The 19,381-nt window shown below is 48.0% G+C and overlaps 1 protein-coding gene across 2 annotated transcripts in view; it reads left to right on the top strand.

Moving 5' to 3' along the window:
• Window positions 1-19,381, top strand: part of VSTM2L (V-set and transmembrane domain containing 2 like) — a 97,274-nt gene that overhangs the window by 37,707 nt on the left and 40,186 nt on the right. For both annotated transcript variants that reach the window (XM_088480564.1, XM_088480563.1), the window contains exon 2: window positions 835-1,004. In XM_088480564.1, coding sequence (XP_088336690.1) covers window positions 835-1,004 — 170 coding nt within the window. The remainder of the gene's footprint in view (window positions 1-834; window positions 1,005-19,381) is intronic.

Below are 19,381 nucleotides of genomic sequence, written 5' to 3'. Positions count from 1 at the left end.
CAGTTTTTTAGAGAAACATAAATTTGCTGTACAAATTGATAGACTAGAGCATAGCAGCAGGTGTGTCTGCATTGTCATTTCAGTTTTTTAGTCAATTATCAGCACCACATTAATCAATATATAATAACATACTTGCCAACTCTCCCTGAAATAGTAGCAATCTCCCTGTTTCCCTGAAGAGTCTAGCAATCTCCCTGATTGCATCTTACCCCCATTATGAAGCTGTTGTATATAAAATAAACCCAGAGATATATACATTCAAATGGGATCATTAGTATCATTTCCCTGCATTGGTTATAAGGCACAATGGGGGAATTCAATTCAGTGGGATGTAAAATAGCTGCTGGAGAGAGCTCCCGCAGCTATTCAATACATTGTGCTGTTTGGCCGGGCAAAGTATTTCTTCTCGCACCCCCCTGGGGATGCGAGGAGAAATCCGACAAAAGTGTCGGGCACTCAGCTGTTTGCCGGCTTAGCGCTGCACTAACAGCCGCGCTCCCGGCACTTTAGTCAGAGAATGCCAGTTATCGCGCCTTAACACCCAGGTTAAGTCGTGAGAACCGGCATTCTCTGACTTACCTGCTTCCCGACAAGGCACACAGCGCATTGAATTGAATAGCTGCGGGAGCTCCCTCCCTGTGTAATAAGTGGGGCTTCAGCTGTGTTGACCGAGGATGGATGGGATAATCCACCACCACGGCGTTAAACCGAACATTACGTTTAACTTTCATGTTTCATAAATTAATTTAAGTTCAGGGCTTATTTTACTGTAATATACATTGTTTGCTGTAATGTATGATTGGAGGCACTTACAGCACTGTTTTTATGCTACAGCGCTGTTCACAGAAACACCACATGATGTTAGCGCACAGCCGGGAGAAGATGTAGAGATGGCGTGTTCATTCCGTGGCAGTGGTGACATTCCTTATTCACTGGAAATCCAATGGTGGTATACCCGCAGCCACAAGGACTGGGCAAACAAGGAGACATGGGCAAACAACCAGGTAAGAGTCCTTCAGACAAGTCTTGGTAAAATATTAATGCAGATGTTGAATTATCTCAGACCCTTACCTAAAATGTTTTTGTCGGGCACAGAACCTCACCTGAGTAATTATACTTAGTAAAATACAAAATGCCGCACTCATTCTTTAACAGCTGAACAATAAACTGAAAACAGAGCTTTTTTATTTTTAGTACAAAAGAGCTTTCCACTGAGCTTCCATTTACTAGGTTACAGGGAAAAATTTATATTTGCTTAATGTTAAAATAAGACAATAAGGACAAGCACTGAGCACACAATATATTTCAATCTGGTGGATACATCCCTCATCCCCCAAATAATGATCCCATCCTTGATCAGTGCAGTCCACAGTTCAAAGCTATCAAGTATATAGCCCCCACTTCCACTCAGAGCCGGCCCTAGGCATAGACATAATAAGCAAATGCCTAGGGGCGACTGGAATGCCTAGGGGCATTCCAGGGCTCTGCCATGGTTCCCCCAACCACCGGCGCTGCATGCCCCTCCTCCCTACCCTGCTGCTGCCGCGATCGGAGCAGCTCCGATCAGGCAGCGCAGTGGCCAGTTGAGCTGCCCAGGTCAGAATGAGCTTCTGTCTAGAAGCTCATTCTGGCTACAGGAGGAAACAAGATGGCCGCGGGAGGGCATGCTGCACATGCCCAGCCGCGTCCATTCCACCCATGGGCCTTTGCGGAGCAGAGCCGTGACTGACACAGCTCCGCCTCCATAGGACCAGGGTAAAGACAAATTCCACTTCAGTTATTGTATCTGGAAGTGACGTGCACTGATAGCGGAAGTGTAGTTTCCTGCCCACACTGTGCACCAAAATAAGAAAGTTAACCCCTCACGGGCACGCTTCGCTCGCCACATGGTCATATATGCCCACTTGGATTGTAGGGAATGACGTTGGACACTGCTGATGATGTCATGATCAATCTACGGAAGGGGATCTAGCTGTTACCATAAGACCAGGCGCACAGCGGTAGTGTGGACTGCACATAAGTGCAGTCCGCACTACACTGCCAGGAACAAACACACAGCCGCCGGCGCCGGCAGCTGTGTGTTTGTTTTAGCAGCCGATGAGAGTCAGACAGACTCTCGTCGGCTGCTGCGCTCACTGTCAGAGCCGGACTTCAGGCTCCCGCAGTGGCTGATGGGAGAGACGTCATGACGTTCCTCCCATCATGCAGAGTGGGCCGGCGCGGGAGGACGCTGGACGGAGGAGTGGACAACGGAGCGGGGAATAAGGTAAGTGGAATTTTATTTTTTTCGTGTGTGTGTCTGTCGGGCACTGCTGGAAGGGGAGGACCTACTACTAGGGGCACTGCTGGAAGGGGGGGACCTACTACTAGGGGCACTGCTGGAAGGGGGGAGACCTACTACTAGGGGCATTGCTGGAAGGGGGGACCTACTACTACTAGGGGCACTGCTGGAAGGGGGGGACCTACTACTACTAGGGGCTCTGCTGGAGGGGGGCTACTACTAGGGGCACTGTTAGGGGGGGACCTACTACCAGGGGCACTGCTGGAGGGGGGACTACTGCTAGGGGCACTGTTAGGGGGGGACCTACTACCAGGGGCACTGCTGAAGGGGGGACTACTGCTAGGGGCACTGCTGGATGGGGGGGACTACTACTAGGGGCACTGCTGGAAGGGGGGGGACCTACTACTACTAGGGGCACTGCTGGAAGGGCGGGACCTACTACTAGGGGCACTGCTGGAAGTGGGGGGACCTACTACTACTACCAGGGGCACTGCTGGAGGGGAGACTACTACTAGGGGCACTGTTAGGGGGGGACTACTACCAGGGGCACTGCTGGGGAGGGACTACTACTAGGTGCACTGCTAGGGGGGGGCTATATATATATATATATATACACACACACATACTGTATATACACACACACATTATATATATATATATCTATATCTATAGATATATATATAGATATATGTGTATATAATATATACATACATTCAGCCCAACACTCTGGCTACATTTACTGGTAATCTCGAGGGTCCCCTCCTAGCATAATAAACAAATTCCTATACCGAGCTCAACAGCTCCTCAGGAAAAAAACATGCGGCACTCATCAGTAGTTGTAACAAAGTGATATTTTGTCGCAAATCACATAGGTTCTGTTGATGTTTCAAGACCCATTGTTTTTTTCATCATGACATGTCCTGATGAAAAGACAGATGGGTCTTAAAACGTCAACAGCACCAGGGCCACCTGTTTTTTTCCTGAGGGGCTGTTCAGCTCGTTATGGGAAATTGTTAGGGGGCACCAGTCAAAATTTTGCCTAGGGCACCAAATGGACTAGGGCCGGCTCTGGTTCCGCTGTACTGTCCCCTGTACATATCTGGCCAATACCCAGCCCCCAATTCCAGTGTACAGCCTCAGCATAAAGCTATAAAGTATACAGCCCCCAGTTCTACTTTACAGCCCCCTGTACATAACTGGCCAAATCCCAGCCCCCAGCACAAAGCTATCAAGTATATAGCCCCCAATTCCGTCCCCAGCACAAAAACTGGGCAATTCCCAGCCCCCACTTCCAGTGTACAGCCCCCAGCACTAAGCTATCTAGTATAAAGATCCCAGTTCCAGTGTACAGCCCCCAGCACTAAGCTGTCAAGTATAGAGCCCTCAGTTCCAGTGTCTGGTCCCCAGCACAAAGCTATAAAAGCATACAGCCCCCAAATTCAGGTGTACAGGCCACAGTACAAAGCTATCAAGGATAGGGCTCCCAGTACCAGTGTACAGTCCTCAATACAAAGCTCACAATAACCAGCTCCAAGTTCCACTATAAAGTCCCCAGTACAAATCTATCAAGGGGATGTAGTCAGGATCCTGATGGTCAGGATGCAGACTGTCACAATACCGACAGTGGTATCCCGACAGTCACAATTCTGACAGATTCCGCCAGTAAGTATTAGGGTTAGGGTTAATGTTAGGCTGCGGAACAGATGGGTTAGGGTTAGGTTGCAGGAGGGGAGGGTAATGGTAAGGGTTAAGATTTTGGTTAAAATACTTATTTTGACTGTTGGGTTGCCGCTGTTGGTATTCTGACTGTCAGCAACCTGACCGTCAGGATCCTGTACCCAATCCCTATCAAGTATATAGTTCCCAGTTTCAGTGTACCATCCACAGTACAAAGTATACAATGCTCACTACGAGTTTACAGTCCCCAGTACAAAGCTGCTCAGTACCAAGCCCCAAGTTCCACTGTACAGTCTGCAGTACAAATCTATCAAGTACAGCCTTCAGTTACTGTGTAAGCCCAGCCAATATTCATTCATTTTACACATCACATAATTTTCCTGTGGGCTGCTTCCACTATGGCACAGGCGACACCAAGTTCCACAGTGCCCAAGGTATAGGAAAAAATAAGGAAAAGGGGAATGGAAGTATGGTGCACAGTACAGTACAAAAAACATATAGATTATTATCCTACTATCTTTGTAGATTTTTTTAAATCAGAATAAAAGTTATGTTGTAATACATATGACTCCAATAGGGAGCATCAGTTATTGAAAATGGAGTACTGATTCAGTAATGTTTAGGATTATACGGGTTTTTTTTGTACTGTACTATGCACTATACCTCCACTCCCATTATTTTGTTCATGACTCCTGAATGGCAATGTGAATAGCATCGGGATGTTGGTCCTGGAGCTATTCAATTCACAGCAATGTTAAGTCCGACTAGAAGCACTTAAGTCGGAGAAGGCCGGTTCTTGTGACTTAAGCAGGGTGTTTAGTCGTGAGAACCTTCATTCTTTGACTAAAGTGCTGGCTGTGAGGCTGTTAGCACTGCGCTAAGCCGGCAAACAGCCTCGCACCGGCACTTTAGTCTGATTTCTCCTCGCACCCTCAGGAGGGTGAGGAGAGAAATCATTAGTTGGACTAAACAGCATGGTCAATTGATAGCTCCAGGAGCTCCCTCCCGACGCTATTCATTTCACGCTGAATTGAATCGCCCCCTTTGTAAGAAATAATCTTTTTACTAAATGTCTTGAAAATAAGAAATAAAATATAATAGAAGGAAAAAAAATGGAGAGTCCTACAGTACTTTACTTGTGTGGTGGTTTAACTTTCAGTATAGGAAAAAACATAAAGTTTGGTGCAGTGATCAGTCTTAGCCAGCTTAGACATTTTGCAGTGCTCTATGCTACATAGTCACTCTTTCTTTCCAGTGATAATGTCTCTTTAATGACTAAGGGCCTGATTCACTACAGTTCGCTATTCTGCTTACACGCACGCACCGCAGTTGCTAATATCAGCGGTGCTATTTAAATGTTTGCATTCACATTGTGATTGCGGGCAGACATAAGGACGCCCACTTCCCCTTACTCACATCCGTATATTAGGGCAACATAGCAAAACCATCTGTAACATCGAGTAACATCGGACCCATATGCACACTTGCACAAGCCCTGACCTTACTCAGAAATTGCTAACAGCCACGCACGCTATCAGTGCTATGGCTGCTTATGGCCACACAGTGGATGATTTATGCACACCCCTGCAACATACATGCCCACTTTTTAAAAAGCATTTCAGGGAGATTGTGAAAGCAGCACCTATGAGCACGGCGGTAAAGTGGGCTTATACCACTACATCTGAGAGGCGTGTCATAATACTGACTTACATCCAAATGTAAATGAGCCCCAAAGCAGTCAGTAAGATCTACTTGTTGATGAAAACACACTGATACTTTTTAGAAAATACATGTAGCCATAGGGATCATTGTGCCTTATAACCAATGCAGGGAAATTATAGTAATGATCCCATTTGAATATATATATATATATATATATATATATATATATATACATATATAATCTGTTTTTATTTACATATAAAAGCTTCATGATTGGGGTAAGGTACAATCAGGGAGATTGCTAGACTCTTCAGGGAGACAGGGAGATTGCTACTATTTCAGGGAGTCTCCCTGACAATGAGGGAGAGTTGGCAAGTATGCCCTGCAATGACGTTGAAAAGCACTAGCACGCCTGCGTTCGCCCGACAAACCCCTGTCACCACCCACAAACGCCACTTCCTGTCAATCATTGTGCTCTGGGCCTGCATAGCCTCAGCAATCGCAGTTCCCATCGCAATTGCTAATTAGCGTTCACGTACTGCGATGCATGCGCAGAGCACAGACATTGTCCAATTGCGTGCTTATTAGCATCAGCGTTCCTTGTTGAATCAGGCCCTAAATCATAAATATTAATTTTCTAATCTCCTTACAGCTCAGTTCCCTTTACTTCTCCTGTCTCTCCCAGTTTCTGTGTGTGTGTAACCATGTGCTTGGATAACAGGCAGTAATAGAAACACTGTAGTGAGGATTTTAATGAGAGTCGCTGCCTCAGCAGAATCCATATACATATCGTTAATATAAACTGCAATTAATCTGAGCGAGATAGAGGAATAAAGGGTGCACCATGGAATCATGCAAGGGTCAGTTTTTTAGGTAATTTTCACCAGATTGGTCAGTCATAGGGCGCTCGCTCTGAATCAGGGCGTCCCTTTTTTTTTTTTTAAGACGGCCTCCTGGCTGCTCGCATAGCTGTGGGTGAGCAGCCAGGTGATGGTCGCGATGGTCATGACCATCGCGACCATTGGGGCTTGCGACGAGACCCTTGTGGTAGGGACTCGTTCCCACAAGCCCCAGTGAGCTTCTGGCTCTAATAGAGCCAGAAGCTCACCTGGGACATAACTCGTGATGTCAGTGGGGCTGCCCCCAAACGGCAGGCGTTCCTTTGGGAACGCCTTCTTTTGGCCAGCCACCCCCCCTGCCCGCCTCCAAACTGGGGAAAGCTGTCAATCACAATCAACAGCTGCCCCGCTTTGGTGCGAGACCCGTAGCGACGAAGCGCCCGTCGCTGGCCGGGTCTCACGCATGCACACGCCGGAGCCGGCTCCGGCGTGCGCATGTGCAGTGCGGGACCATCGACCTGCTTGCTAGTGCTGAATCAGGCCCATAGTACAAACTATGTGTTTACTAATGATCATTATACACAATCCTATCTATGGATACCTGATAAGGTATGATGACCAAACTATGCTGTTACTGTTCAACTCATAAATGTTGATGTGCATGCTTTCTAGGGGTGTGCACCGGCCACTTTTCGTGTTTTGTGTTTTGGTTTTGGATCTGGATCTTTCTTCGTGTTTTGGATCTGGATTGGTTTTGCCAAAACCACCCTTCCGTGTTTTGGGTTCTGGGTTTTGTGTTTTGGATCTGTATTTTTTTGAAAAAAAGCATAAAAACAGCTAAAATCACAGAATTTGTAGGTTTTTCTGCTCCTATGCTATTATTAACCTCAATAACCTTAATTTCCACTCATTTCCAGTCTATTATGAACACCTCACACCTCACAATAGTGTTTTTATGTCCAAAAGGTTGCACCGAGGTAGCTGGATGACTATGCTAAGCGACACGAGTGGGCGGCACAAACACGTGACCCATCTAGGAGTGACACTGCAGTGGCAGGCAGGATGGCAGTTAGAAAAACTAGGCCCCAAACTGTACATAATGCAAAGAAAAAAAGAGGTGCAAGATGGAATTGTCCTTGGGCCCTCCCACCCACCCTTATGTTGTATAAACAGGACATGCACACTTTAACAAATCAATCATTTCAGCGCCAGGGTCTGCCACACAACTGTGGCTGAAATGATTGGTTCGTTTGGGCCCCCACAAAACAAGCTGGCAATTAATGTGTCCCTGCACAAACTGGCTCTACGGAGGCAAGATGTCATCCTCATCCTCCTCATCCACCGATTCCTCACCCTCTTCAGTGTGTACATCCTCATCCTCACAAAGTATTAACTCGTCCCCACTTGAATCCACCACCACAGGTCCCTCTGTACCTTCTGGAGGCTGGTCTCCCTGGAAGAGCTGATAATTCATTTTGATGAACATCATCTTCTCCACATTCTGTGGAAGCAACCTCCTACGCCTTTCGCTGACAAGGTTCCCGGCTGCACTAAACACTCTTTCGGAGTACACACTGGAGGGGGGGCAACTCAGGTAAAATAGAGCCAGTTTGTACAGGGGCCTCCAAATTGCCTCTTTTTCCTGCCAGTACAGGTATGGACTGTCTGACATGCCTACTTGGATGCTGTCACCGATGTAATCCTCCACCATTCTGTCAATGGTGACAGTATCATATGCAGTGACAGTAGACATGTCAGAAATTGTTGCCAGGTCCTTCAGTCCGGACCAGATGTCCAAACTTGGTCCTGCCTGCCCTGCATCACCGCCAGCGGGTTGCTTAGGATACCTAAGTTTTTTCCTGGCAGCCCCAGTTGCGGGAGAAAATGAAGAAGGAGCCGTTGACGTGTCACGTTCCGCTTCAGCTGACAGTGTGTTCACCAGCAGGTCTTTGCACCTCTGCAGGCTTGTGTCGGCCGGAAAGAGAGACACCACATAGGCTTTAAACCTAGGATCGAGCACGGTGGCCAAAATGTAGTGGTCTGATTTCAACAGATTGACCACCCTGGAATCCTGGCAAAGCGAATGAAGGGCTTCATCCACAAGTCCCACATGCCGAGCGGAATCGCTCCATCTTAGCTCCTCCTTCACTTTCTCCAGCTGCTTCTGCAAAAGCCTGATGAGGGGAATGACCTGACTCAAGCTGGCAGTGTCTGAACTGACTTCACGTGTGGCAAGTTCGAAGGGCTGAAGAACCTTGCACAACACGGAAATCATTCTCCACTGCGCTTGAGTCAGGTGCATACCCCCTCCTTTGCCTATGTCATAGGTGGATGTATAGGCTTGTATGGCCTTTTGCTGCTCCTCCATCCTCTGAAGCATATAGAGGGTTGAGTTCCACCGCGTCACAACCTCTTGCTTCAGGTGATGGCGGGGCAGGTTCAAGAGTGTTTGCTGGCGCTCCAGTCTTCGGCACGCAGTCGCTGAATGGCGAAAGTGGCCAGAAATTTTTCGGGCCACCCAAAGCGTCTCCTGCACGCCCCTGTCGCTTTTCAGAAAATTCTGCACCACCAAGTTTATTGTGTGAGCAAAACATGGGACGTGCTGGAATTTGCCCAGATGTAATGCCCGCACAATATTGGTGGCGTTGTCAGATATCACAAATCCCCAGGAGAGTCTAAGTGGGGTAAGCCACTGGGCGATGATTTCCCTCAGTTTCTCTAAGAGGTTGTCGGCGGTGTGCCTCTTACTGAAACCGGTGATACACAGCGTAGCCTGCCTTGTAACGAGCTGGCGTTTCTGAGATGCTGCTACTGGTGACGCTGCTGCTGTTGCTGCGTAAGGTGATACATCTACCCAGTGGGCTGTCACAGTCATATAGTCCTTAGTCTGCCCTGTTCCACTTGTCCACATGTCCGTGGTTAAGTGGACATTGTGTACAACGGCATTTTTCAGGACACTGAGGACACTTTTTCTGACGTTTCTGTACAGTCTCGGTATCGCCTGCCTAGTGAAGTGGAATCTAGACGGGATTTGGAACCGGGGACACACTACCTCCATCAATTGTCTAAATCCCACTGCACTAATGGCGGATACCGGACGCACGTCTAACACCAACATAGCAGTCAAGGCCTCAGTTATACGTTTTGCTTCAGGATGACTGCTGTCGTACTTCATCCTCCTCGCTAAGGACTGTTGGAGGGTCAATTGTTTAGTAAAAGTAGTGGTGTTCCTACTTCCTCTCTGGGATGATGAACGACTCCCAGCAGCAGCAGCAACAGCAGCAGCGGCAGCAGTAGGCGTAGCAATGCAGGATCCTCCGGAGGAATCCCGGATAGGAGAGTCAGTCATGCCAGTGATATGGCCTGCAGGACTACTTCCGATCCTGACTAAGGAGGAAATTGACGAGGAGGGAGTTGACGGTGTGGTTTGCAGGCGCTTGGATACAACAGGACAACGGGATTTAGGTGTCCCTGGACTGCTTACGGTCTGAGCCAAAGTTTCTGAACTTGACAGTAACTTTTTATGAACGCGCTGCAGGTGCCGTATAAGGGAGGATGTTCCTAGGTGGTTGACGTCCCTACCCCTACTTATTTCACCTTTACATATGGTACATATGGCAAGACAGTTGTTGTCCGGATTTGGATAGAAATATTGCCAGACCAAAGAGGTGGAATGTTTGGTCTTCTGCCCAGGCATGACCGTGATGGGCTTTTTCATCCCACGGACAACAACTGTCTCCCCCGGAGCCTGATTTAAACAAACCACATCACCATCAGAATCCTCCTCGCCAACTTCCTCCTCAGCGCCAGCTACACCAGTATCCTCATCCTGTTGTACTTCAACAGTGACATCTTCAATTTGCATATCAGCAAGTGGACTGTGGGTGCTCCTTTCAGCACTTGCAGGGGGCGTGCAAATGGTGGAAAGAGCCACCTCTTCCCGTCCAGTGCTGGGAAGGTCAGGCATCGCAACCACCACCACACTTGGACTCTCTTTGGGGATTTGTGATATCTTCTTAGAAAGCACAGTTCTTCGCTGTGCTTTTGCCAGCTTAACTCTTTTGATTTTTTTAGTGGGAGGAGTGCTTCCATCGTCATGTGAAGCTGAACCACTAGTCATGAACATACTAGGGATCGACCTTAGCCGTTCCTTGCCACTCCGTGTCGTAAATGGCATATTGGCAAGTTTACGTTTCTCTTCAGCTGATTTAAATGTCTTTTTCAAGGTCATTTTCCTGAACTTTGCCATTTGGGATTGTATGTGCCCTCTACTATGACATTGGGCATCGGCCTTGGCAGACGACGTTGATGGCATGTTATCGTCTATGTCATGACTAGTGGCAGCAGCTTCAGCACTAGGAGGAAGTGGTTCTTGATCTTTCTCTATTTTATTTTTATCGGAGAAAGTTTGGTCCTCCATTTATGTTATATCGATTTGATATATACGTGCGGCTAAACACAGAAAATAAATTTTTTTTTGGTTCGGACTGGAGTGTACTTTGTGGGTTACAGCACCCTTTAACGGTCAAGCCAGCCGGCCCTTTACTTATGACACAGGCGCACTCTTGGCACTACTTTGTTGATGCACGTGCGGCTACTGCGCACACAATTCACAAACACAGAAAATAATTTTTTTTTGGTTTGGACTGGAGTGTACTTTGGGGGTTACAGCACCCTTTAACGGTCAAGCCAGCCGGCCCTTTACTTATGACACAGGCGCACGCTTGGCACTACTTTGTTGATGCACGTGCGGCTACTGCGCACACAATTCACAAACACAGAAAATAATTTTTTTTTGGTTTGGACTGGAGTGTACTTTCGGGGGTTACAGCACCCTTTAACGGTCAAGCCAGCCGGCCCTTTACTTATGACACAGGCGCACGCTTGGCACTACTTTGTTGATGCACGTGCGGCTACTGCGCACACAATTCACAAACACAGAAAATAATTTTTTTTTAGGTTTGGACTGGAGTGTACTTTCGGGGGTTACAGCACCCTTAACGGTCAAGCCAGCCGGCCCTTTACTTATGACACAGGCGCACGTTTGGCACTACTTTGTTGATGCACGTGCGGCTACTGCGCACACAATTCACAAACACAGAAAATAATTTTTTTTTTGGTTTGGACTGGAGTGTACTTTCGGGGGTTACAGCACCCTTAACGGTCAAGCCAGCCGGCCCTTTACTTATGACACAGGCGCACGCTTGGCACTACTTTGTTGATGCACGTGCGGCTACTGCGCACACAATTCACAAACACAGAAAATAATTTTTTTTTTGGTTTGGACTGGAGTGTACTTTCGGGGGTTACAGCACCCTTAACGGTCAAGCCAGCCGGCCCTTTACTTATGACACAGGCGAACGCTTGACACTACTTTGTTGATGCACGTGCGGCTACTGCGCACACAATTCACAAACACAGAAAATAATTTTTTTTTTGGTTTGGACTGGAGTGTACTTTCGGGGGTTACAGCACCCTTAACGGTCAAGCCAGCCGGCCCTTTACTTATGACACAGGCGCACGCTTGGCACTACTTTGTTGATGCACGTGCGGCTACTGCGCACACAATTCACAAACACAGAAAATAATTTTTTTTTTGGTTTGGACTGGAGTGTACTTTCGGGGGTTACAGCACCCTTAACGGTCAAGCCAGCCGGCCCTTTACTTATGACACAGGCGAACGCTTGACACTACTTTGTTGATGCACGTGCGGCTACTGCGCACACAATTCACAAACACAGAAAATAATTTTTTTTTGGTTTGGACTGGAGTGTACTTTCAGGGGTTACAGCACCCTTTAACGGTCAAGCCAGCCGGCCCTTTACTTATGACACAGGCGCACGCTTGGCACTACTTTGTTGATGCACGTGCGGCTACTGCGCACACAATTCACAAACACAGAAAATAATTTTTTTTTGGTTTGGACTGGAGTGTACTTTCGGGGGTTACAGCACCCTTTAACGGTCAAGCCAGCCGGCCCTTTACTTATGACACAGGCGCACGCTTGGCACTACTTTGTTGATGCACGTGCGGCTACTGCGCACACAATTCACAAACACAGAAAATAATTTTTTTTTAGGTTTGGACTGGAGTGTACTTTCGGGGGTTACAGCACCCTTAACGGTCAAGCCAGCCGGCCCTTTACTTATGACACAGGCGCACGCTTGGCACTACTTTGTTGATGCACGTGCGGCTACTGCGCACACAATTCACAAACACAGAAAATAATTTTTTTTTTGGTTTGGACTGGAGTGTACTTTCGGGGGTTACAGCACCCTTAACGGTCAAGCCAGCCGGCCCTTTACTTATGACACAGGCGCACGCTTGGCACTACTTTGTTGATGCACGTGCGGCTACTGCGCACACAATTCACAAACACAGAAAATATATTATTTTTTTAGCACTTGGGGGGAGCACCCCTGATGGACAGAGCACCCCCTGGACAACACTACAGCACCCCTTTAGGACTGGGACACTGCACAGGACTTTGGAACTGACTGCACAACACAGTCCAGCCAGCCCCTATGGACTTTGAAGTAGTGGACACAGCCCCTATTAACAACAGCAGCACAGCACAACACAGCCAGCCCCTATGGACTTTGAAGTAGTGGACAACAGCAGCACTACACTACACTACACTACACAGCACTAACTCCCACCCTCCCTCTTCACTGTCCACAGCCGAGTGAGAAAATGGCGCCGACGCGGGTACCTTATATAGGATCCAAAACCCGCGAGACTCGGAAGGCGGGATGATGACGTTTTGCCTCGATGTCAGATCCGAGTCAGGCGGGAAAAGTCGAGCCTGACTCGGATCGGACTCGGATCGGGGGGGCTCGGGGGGGTTCGGATTTCAGAAATCCGAACCCGCTCACCCCTAATGCTTTCAATCTGTTTTCTGGTTTGACTTACTAATTGATAATGTGCCAAATAGCCAAACCATAGCAGTGGAAAGCTGGCAACATTTGGCATCGGAGGCGAACACAACTTCCTTGGGCCATTTACATCTCTGAAGTAATACTTTTGTCATATGTTCTCACGGGCTTATAATTTCCAGTGAGACTACGCCCTTTTTCCTGAGCGTGCGACTAAGTCCCAATCTCCCTTTCTATACAGTTGGGAAGTATGCTTCTGTACATGGTATCAGTGGCGTAACTAGGGCAGGGCGAGCGGGGTGCATGCCCTGGGCGCCGTTGGACCGACGGCGCGGGTGGGCGCCGCTGGCCACGGTACCGGCCCGCCCGCCCTAGTTAGCCAGTGTAGCGCCGACCGCAATGAGTGCAGTCAGCGCTACACATTTACACAGGACCGGCGCTAGGCTTCCAGCGCCGGTCCTGTGCTTCACACCTGAGCCCGTTCCCTCCCCCTGAGCGCTTGCCCAATAGCGCTAGGAGGTGGGCTCAGGCTGTGCATAACACACGCATCGCCGCCAGCGCTGGCGGCGATGCGTGTGTTAAACAGCAGCCAATGAGAGTCAGACTCTCATTGACTGCTGCATCAGCCACTGCAAGAGCCGGACTAACGTCCAGCTCCTGCAGTGGGTAATGGGACTGACGTCATGATGTCATGACGTCTGTCCCATTATGCTGAGCGCGCCAGCCCGGGCGGGAGCGGCGTCGCGAGCAGGACCAGGAGCAGGAGCAGAGATTCAGGTAAGTATATTTTTATGTATATATATATATATATATTTTTTTTACCTATCTGCAGAACGGGGGAGGGGGGTGGCTACTACTGGGGGGACCTCTACTGGGGGAGGGGTGGCTACTACTAGGGGTGCCATTGGGAGGACCTCTACTGGGGGGGGGGCTACTCTACTGGGGACTACTAATTGGGGGGGAACTACCACTGGGGGCATTATAAAAGGGGCCTACTACTAGAGGCACTGCACTCGGGGGACCACTACTGGGGGCAATAATGGGAAGGGCCACTACAGGGGGCACTGGATAGGGGGGACCACTACTGGGAAAACTGCATGGGGGGGGACTACTGCTGGGGGCACTATATAAAGGGCACTGCATAGGGGGGGGACTACCACTGGGGGCACCATATAAAGGGCACTGCATAAGGGGATACCGCTACTGGGCGCACTGCATTGTGGGGACTGCTACTGGGGGCACTGCATAAGAGGGAACACTACGTGGGGCACTGCATTTGGGGGGGCCACTACTGGGGGTACTGAGTAAGGGGAACTAATTGGGAGCTGTATAATGGGGACCACTACTGGGGATACTGTATAAGGGGCACCACTATGGGCCTGCATAAGTGGGACCACAACTGCATACTGGGGGTACTGTAAAAGGGGTACTACTGGGGTTAAGGTGCATATGGATAGGAATGTTCAGCGTGAAAATAAAGGGGTGTGTCATGTTGACACGCCCGATTTTTAAGTGACCACGCCCATTTTTTTCTGCACGCGCGCACATCTCGGGCTGTTGGGTGGGGGGGCGGGCTCCCTTTTCTAATTTGCCCTGGGCTCCAAATACCCTAGTTACGCCACTGCATGGTATGTATGTATATTGTCAGCATTCACAATATGTTGTCCTTCACAATTTCGACAATGTAATGTTGAATAGTTCATAATTTTGATATGTTCATAATGTCGACATGTAACATATCCATTGTTAGGTTTAGGCTGTGGTTACGGTTAGATGGTATAGTTGACATTTGCACCGTCAACATGCGTAAAGTCGACATGTTGTACATGTTGTTGACATTATGTCAGTGTGACATGGTGAATGTCGAAATAACAGTTATTGACTTTGAAACCCAATCCACATTCAGACCATGTCAACATTCACGTGTCGACATGGTGAAAGTTGATCTCGTATACCACTTTCAAGGCATATATAGGTGCTTGAAAACTTAATGAAATTGCTATTCAAAAGAACAAATGGACTACTCTTGAAATCAAATAATTATAAAGAAGATTTAAAAAAATGCACCTTCAAATTGGATACATTTATTTGTCTACTCAGGTGTGAATGAGCTAGTAAGTCTTCTAACACATCATTGCTATTCCCACTCCCATAGTGTACAGTACATAATTTTTGCTGTCACTCCCATGGTATACATGATTATTGCACCCACTTCCATATTATACATCATTACTGCTCCCAATCCCATATTATACATCATTACTGTTCATTCTCATATTAACCTAATTACTGCTTCCACTTGCATAGTATACCTTATTACTGATCCCAATCCCATACCTCATTACTGTTCCCAATCCCATACCTCATTACTGTTCCCAATCCCATACCTCATTACTGTTCTCAATCCCATACCTCATTACTGTTCCCAATCCCGTAGTATACATCATTACTGTTCCCACTCCAATAGTATGCATCATTACTGTTCCCACTCCCATAGTATACATCATTACTGTTCCCACTCCCATAGTATACATCATTACTGTTCCCAATCCCATAGTGTACATCATTACTGTTCCAAATCCCATAGTATACATCATTACTGTTCCCAATCCTGTAGTATACCTCATTACTGTTCCCATTCCCATAGTATACATCATTACTGTTCCCAATCCCATAGTATACATCATTACTGTTCCAAATCCCATAGTATACATCATTACTGTTCCAAATCCTGTAGTATACATCGTTACTGTTCCCAATCCCATAGTATACATCATTACTGTTCCCACTCCAATAGTATACATCATTACTGTTCCCACTCCCATAGTATACGTCATTACTGTTCCCAATCCCATAATATACATCATTACTGTTCCCAATCCCATAGTATATATCATTACTGCTCCTAATCCTTTAGTATACATAATTACTGCCCCCACTCCCATTTTAAACATCATTACAGCTCCCATTCCCATAGTATACAGAATTACTGCTGTCACTCTCTGTTGCAACTCACGGATGGGTAGTGGATGCTAACCCTTTTGATGAAGATGTACAGCGTAGTCAACAAGCCGGGTCAGAACCAAACAGACAAGACAGTACCAGGGAGCAGATGTATGCAGGTCATGGAGGATAGCCAAGGTCAAACCCGGAATACCAAGTGAAGTACCAGGGAGGAAACGGAAGCAAGTCACAAACAAGCCAAAGTCAGGAACACGCAGAAGGTATCATAGGGAACACTGGAGTATGTACAGGAGTGCTCCCAGGGACTTCATTATATAGACAGGGCCTTGAATTAGGCGCCTCCTGTGATGTCACAATGGGAGGGTCTGGCCCCTTTAAATTTGACTTAAGTCGGCGCACGTGCCCCCAGGGGAGCTGCGGCCACTTGCACCATGCCGCTGGATGCCGGGAGGAGGAGGACTTCACAGCAGCGGGCTCCGGGGACTCCTCGCCCACTGCCCTGACTCAGACCAGTGCCACCGGACCCAGGAAGTGCCTGCTGATGTCCGTCGCGCTGTGACATTACTCCCTCCTCTAGGGGTGGGCACTGAACACCCCACACATGGCTTGCCAGGGCACTTCTGGTGAAATTTCTGAAGTTGAGGTGCGTTAATATCTGAAGCCTTGACCCAACAGCATTCTTTGGACCATATCCTTTCCAGTCCACCAGGAATTGAACCATACCTCATGAGATTCTTGAGTCCAACATTTATTTCACCTCATATTCCTCTTGATGGTCCACTGGAATAGCCAAAGGAGGATCACAGTGTGTTGAAAACCGATTAAGAACATTAAGAACCAGCGGTTTCAAGAGGGAGATATGGAAAACATTCAGTATTTTAAGCGCGCCTGGCAGCCTCAAACGGTATGCCACTGGTTTGATCACTTGGAGGATCTGAAAAGGCCCAATGAACCTGAGAGAAAACTTTATTGTAGGCACCTTCAATCACAGATGCTTGGTTGACAACCAGACTCTGTCCCCAGTACTTAGTAAAGGACCCTTTATCCTCTACCTGTCCACAGTTTGTACTTAGAAGAGGCCTTGCTCTTTACATCTCTCCAAATCTTGAGAAAATGCTTTACAGTACTGTGGACCACCGGAAGTGAAGCTGACCAGAGGGCCGGTAACTCCGGTAACACAGGATGCAGACCATATTGGACGAAGAAGGGAGAGTAACCAGATGCCTTGTGGAACAGAATAGTGTGGGCAAATTCAGCCCACATCAACTAGGATGCCCAATCATCTTGACTGGCTGAAACATACAATCGAATAAACTTTTCCAGATCCTGATTTTCTCACTCCATCTAACCATTGCTTTGAGGATGATAGGCTGATAAGAAACTCAAATTAACTCCAAAGCATTTACATAGTGACCTCCAGAATTTTGACATAAATTGTACCCCGCGGTCAGAGACAATGGGCCTCATTCAGAGGCGGTCGGAGGATGCAAGCGGTCGCTCAGAAACCGGGCGGCCGCTTGCATCCTGACCGCCCGCCTCTGTTGCGGTCGTTAGGCTGTGGGTTAACACCCACAGCTCTAATGACCGCTCCGGTGATGGTCGCGATGAACCATCGGGGCTTATAGGGTCTCCCTTGTCGTAAGCCCCGGAGAGCTTCTGGCTCTGTCTGAGCCGGAAGCTCTCCACTGACATCACTAGTGATGTCAGTGGGGCCTCCCCCAAACGGTAGGCGTTCCCATGGGAACGCCTCCGTTTGGGCTGCCACCCCCCGGCCCGCCTTCCAAACGGGGCCAGCTGTCAATCAACATCGACAGCTCGCCCCCTTTGGATCGAGACCCGCTACGACCGGCGCTGTCGGTCGTAGCGGGTCTCATGCATGCGCACGCCGGCGCCGTCATGCACATGCTCTGTGGGGGGCCATCGACCCAGTCCGAGCGCATCGGCGCTAACGACAGGGTCGGAATGACCCCCAATGTCCTTGAGGAACCCGTGCAGCCTGAAGATTTCTCTTTATGAATGCTTCTGCCAGTTTTGGAGACAAAGGCTTGAATTAGTCGCCTCTTGTGACGTCACAATTGGAGGGTCTGGCCCCTTTAAATTTGACTTAGGTCGGCTCGCGCACCCCCAAGAGAGCCACGACTGCCCGCACCATGGAGGACTACACAGCAGCGAGGGCCGGGGACTCTCCGCCTGCTGCCCTGCCACAGACCAGCGCTGCCAGACCCGGTAAGTGCGTGCCGGTGTCCAGCGCTCTGTGACACTCTCATTGTATACATCATTATTTCTCCTACTGCCATATCATTACTGCTCCTAATCCCATAGTATACATCATTATTGCTCCCACTCCCATAGTATTCATCATTTCTGCTGTCACTCTCATTGTATACATCATTATTGCTCCCACTGCCATAGTATATATCATTACTGATCCTAATCCAGTGGTTTCCACACTTTTTGGAAACATGGCACCCTAGAGCACAGGTTCTCAAACTCGGTCCTCAGGACCCCAAACAGTGCACATTTTCCAGGTCTCCTCACAGAATCACAAATGAAATAATTAGCTCCACCTGTGGATCTTTTAAAATGTATCAGTGAGTAATGAATACACCTGTGCACCTGCTAAGTGACCTGGAAAACGTGACCTGAGGACCGAGTTTGAGAACCACTGCCCTAGAGTATCAGCATTTTTTCCACGACACACCTGGGCCAAAAGTTTCTTATTGAGAAATTCAGCAAAAATTAAATGAAGTAATCTGTGCTAATATGTCACCCTTCAGTTCAGTTATGTGGTGGTTGACAGGGCTGCGCTTCTTTTTGTCTACATAGTTTTTGATTGGCGGCCATTAGCATTGGTTTTGCCTATCACACTGACTAAAAATAATTTTATTTGGTACTGGACCACCAACCAGAGGCACCCCTGCAAGTGCCCTAAGGCAACCCAGAGTGCCACGACACCCAGTTTGAAAACTGCTGTCCTAATCCCATAGTATACATCATTACTACTCATTATTGTTCCCAATCCCATAGTATATATAATTACTGCACATTTAACTTTTCCCAATCCCATAGTAATGTCATTACTT

This window comes from Taudactylus pleione, unplaced genomic scaffold (assembly GCF_031769625.1).
Source record: "Taudactylus pleione unplaced genomic scaffold, aTauple2 ptg000256l, whole genome shotgun sequence".
In the NCBI taxonomy this organism is placed as follows: domain Eukaryota; kingdom Metazoa; phylum Chordata; class Amphibia; order Anura; family Myobatrachidae; genus Taudactylus; species Taudactylus pleione.
The sequence above is the reverse complement of the archived record's forward strand: the minus strand, read 5'-3'. Positions and strand labels throughout refer to the sequence as shown.